Source organism: Kryptolebias marmoratus, linkage group LG1, assembly GCF_001649575.2.
Source record: "Kryptolebias marmoratus isolate JLee-2015 linkage group LG1, ASM164957v2, whole genome shotgun sequence".
Taxonomy (NCBI): domain Eukaryota; kingdom Metazoa; phylum Chordata; class Actinopteri; order Cyprinodontiformes; family Rivulidae; genus Kryptolebias; species Kryptolebias marmoratus.
In genome coordinates, this window is record NC_051430.1 from 34,130,542 (window position 1) to 34,133,555 (window position 3,014).

The 3,014-nt window shown below is 39.7% G+C and overlaps 1 protein-coding gene across 1 annotated transcript in view; it reads right to left on the reverse strand.

The window, feature by feature from the left end:
- LOC108229489 (interleukin-17 receptor A) overlaps window positions 1–3,014 on the reverse strand; it is a 7,471-nt gene that overhangs the window by 2,038 nt on the left and 2,419 nt on the right. The window contains exons 4-9 of the mRNA XM_017405160.3: window positions 2,446–2,572; window positions 2,266–2,313; window positions 2,051–2,187; window positions 847–921; window positions 685–760; window positions 420–524 (exon numbers count right to left, since the gene is read on the reverse strand). Coding sequence (XP_017260649.1) covers window positions 420–524; window positions 685–760; window positions 847–921; window positions 2,051–2,187; window positions 2,266–2,313; window positions 2,446–2,572 — 568 coding nt within the window. The remainder of the gene's footprint in view (window positions 1–419; window positions 525–684; window positions 761–846; window positions 922–2,050; window positions 2,188–2,265; window positions 2,314–2,445; window positions 2,573–3,014) is intronic.

Here is a 3,014-nt window from a genome sequence, read left to right on the forward strand (position 1 = left end):
CATTAAAATCCACAAGAAGAAGAACTTTTTCAGTTAGCGCTTCAGAATCTACCAGTTTAAAAATGGATCCGTTTGTCTTATTTAGAGGGAATCGACGCATTTCACTGAGAGCTGATGATCTTACCGTCAACAAGATTTCTTTCAGATTCCAAGTCAGTCATTAAATCAGGACATTACCGCCACCTGCTGGTGACTGCCGGGAGTTCAGGTCTTCATTTCCGCTTCCGCCATAAGGTCACGTTGAATTAACAACAAAATAAAAGCTCGTCTTTGGTTTAACCATTGCAGTTAAAAAACAAAACGTACCCCTTTTTTATTTTTGCAATTGCTGTTTTTCTAATTTCTTTTATTTTGAAAGGAAAAAAAACAAAGAACGAACCATACACGGACTCTAAAACTTGAACAGAAAAACGTCCTACCTTTCTTTTTGCAGAGAAAAAATGAAACGGCCAATAATACACACATGGTCACAACTCCCATGGCAACAAATATGTATGGAGAGAAATCCAGAGGTGGAGTGTCTTCTGCAGGAACGAGAACAGACGGTTAGGAGTTTTCTGTATGTATCCTCAGGATGTTCCGAGTTCACCCTCACTATTGTAGGACTGATTTTTCCAATAATTGAACACCAATCCTTGAGTCTAAATCAGTCAGAGAGTTCAGTTGCATTCTTATTTCTCATACTTTTATCAGAACAAATATTTGCCGTCCTCTGCTGACGGGTACAGTCACCGCCGCATTCTGGGAAGAAAGGTTTGATCTGTGAATTAGAAAAGTCGACATGTAGATATAATCGTGACGAACCCAATGATAACTTATTCAGAAGAACAAACCAGTGATATTTACCATAACATTAAACTTGCAGCAGGATTTTGGCCATAAATTGAGGCTGAACGTGACATTCAGGCTCATCTGATCAATCTGGAGGAAAGGGATGTTAAGGACACAGTTATTAGTTTTGCATTGTTTTACGTAATTCCGTTTTATCAAAAAACATTTCTTAATCGATAAAGTTTGAACATGTTACAGCCACTGAGTTTGTGTTTAACAGCTGATGGATGATAATTAACTGTCCGTGAAACTCTGCACCACAGTGAAGCTTCCATGTTTCTGCTTCTTACAGAAACTGTGGGTCGGTTTCATATATTTGGTGATGTTTGTCACGATTCATAAATCAGACTAACAAATTAAAAAGCTGGGTTTTATAAATATATATACAGATGGATGGATGGATGGATGCATTGATGGACGGACGGACGGACGGACGGACGGACGGACGGACGGACGGACGGACGGACGGATAGTTAAAATTATATCTTTTTTTGAATTCTAAGACGACAGTTTCATTTCAGTATCGGGGGAAAGTAAAAACTTTCATAAAGAGCAATTTTTTTTTTTATTATTATTTTTTTGGGGGGAGGGGCATTTAAGACACATTTAAATGCTCTGTTGTAAAATTAAATGAAAATACATCAGAAACATCAGACATTTCTCCATTCACTCAACTTGTTTGAACTTGCTTCTGCTTCTGGTAACTTCCACGCACTTCTTCTCTACTTTACAAAAATATGAAACCATAGAAACATGTATGCAACCTTTTTTTGGACCGAAAATGTAATAAAGGGCTCAGAACTACAAAAGAAGTGAGTTCAAAAACTAAAACGGGGCTTTTTCTTTTCAGAGGCGGACGACAAACTTTCCAGACATGAAAAAAAAAAAAGGAAACAGGACAGGATGTTTATGGCAAGCAGCTACTTACGTTATGTGTCACTGAAAGTAAAAATGGTTTTAAACTTGATGCACTCTTTCATAAACTCCACCAACGAGGTCGTGTTGTTGGTTTGTGAGCGAGAATATGTACGATGTGTTACGCACCATGCCAAACAGCCCTGTGACTACCTGCCCCCCTTTAACCGTCTATACATCAGGCAAACTATTAATCTGATGTCTTTGATTTTTCTTCCATTTCTGACCCCCAAATTGTATAACATATTTAAGAAGTCATGCATTCGTCCCATAATGGAACATAATTAAGAGGACAAGCCCTTACCTTTTCCACCTCGGCGATCCTTTGGTTGTCGACACACGAAACAATGACCATGTACTTCTCGGACAGGACGTGAGGACGGAAGCTCACATCCAGAGAACTGTTTGTTGTCACAGCGATATTCGGCTGCCAGTCAGACCCTGCAGCGATTACAACCTGTTAGTACTAAATATCACTCATTTACCCTGACTTTACTGAAGAACATGCGTGGAACTCGCCTCTCTCTAAGCAAAACTGAGTCCTCTTGATGTTGGGGTCTTGGCAGTCTACCAAAATAAAACAACTTATTGGTAATTTCATGATTTATATTATAATAATAATAATAATAACAACATGCCATGGACAGTTCAGTTTTTGCCCAATCTGAAAACTAAACCCTGGTTTGGACTTGAACTTACCAGCGACGAGGACAGTTTTGTTGACGTCAAAGTTGGTGTGTCCCTGTTCGGGTTTGGGGATGTTAAAGACAGACACCATGTACTCCTGACTGGGTTGTAGCACCATCACATTAGTGGAGAACAACCACTGAAAACACAAAGAGTTCAATTGTAAAATCGTCCAAATCTGATTAGTAGACAAGATCCAGAGCAACTAGTGATAAGCAATGTTGCCTCTAACTTCTGACAGTGAAGCTAAAAGTGCATATTGCAGACCCTCCTGGATGTTGCGATGTTGCGATCGCAACTATTAACGCAAAATCAAGCAAACCCCGCGAAATCGTGACTTTTTGCAACTTTGCCCAAAACACAGCAACTTTCCCGCAACTTTAACCCAATATTTTTTGTTTCTGAAGTGATTCGCCACCATTTCTGCGGTCTAGTTTCTTCTTTGTGGGTTTGTGTAGCGTGGAATACAAAATAACCCCAAATAACTCAGGAAGAAGACACGTGACGTCACTTCCTGTTAACATCAGAATGCCGGGAGCGTGCAGGAGCAGCGACCGAAGCCAAAATGTGCGCTAATGCTT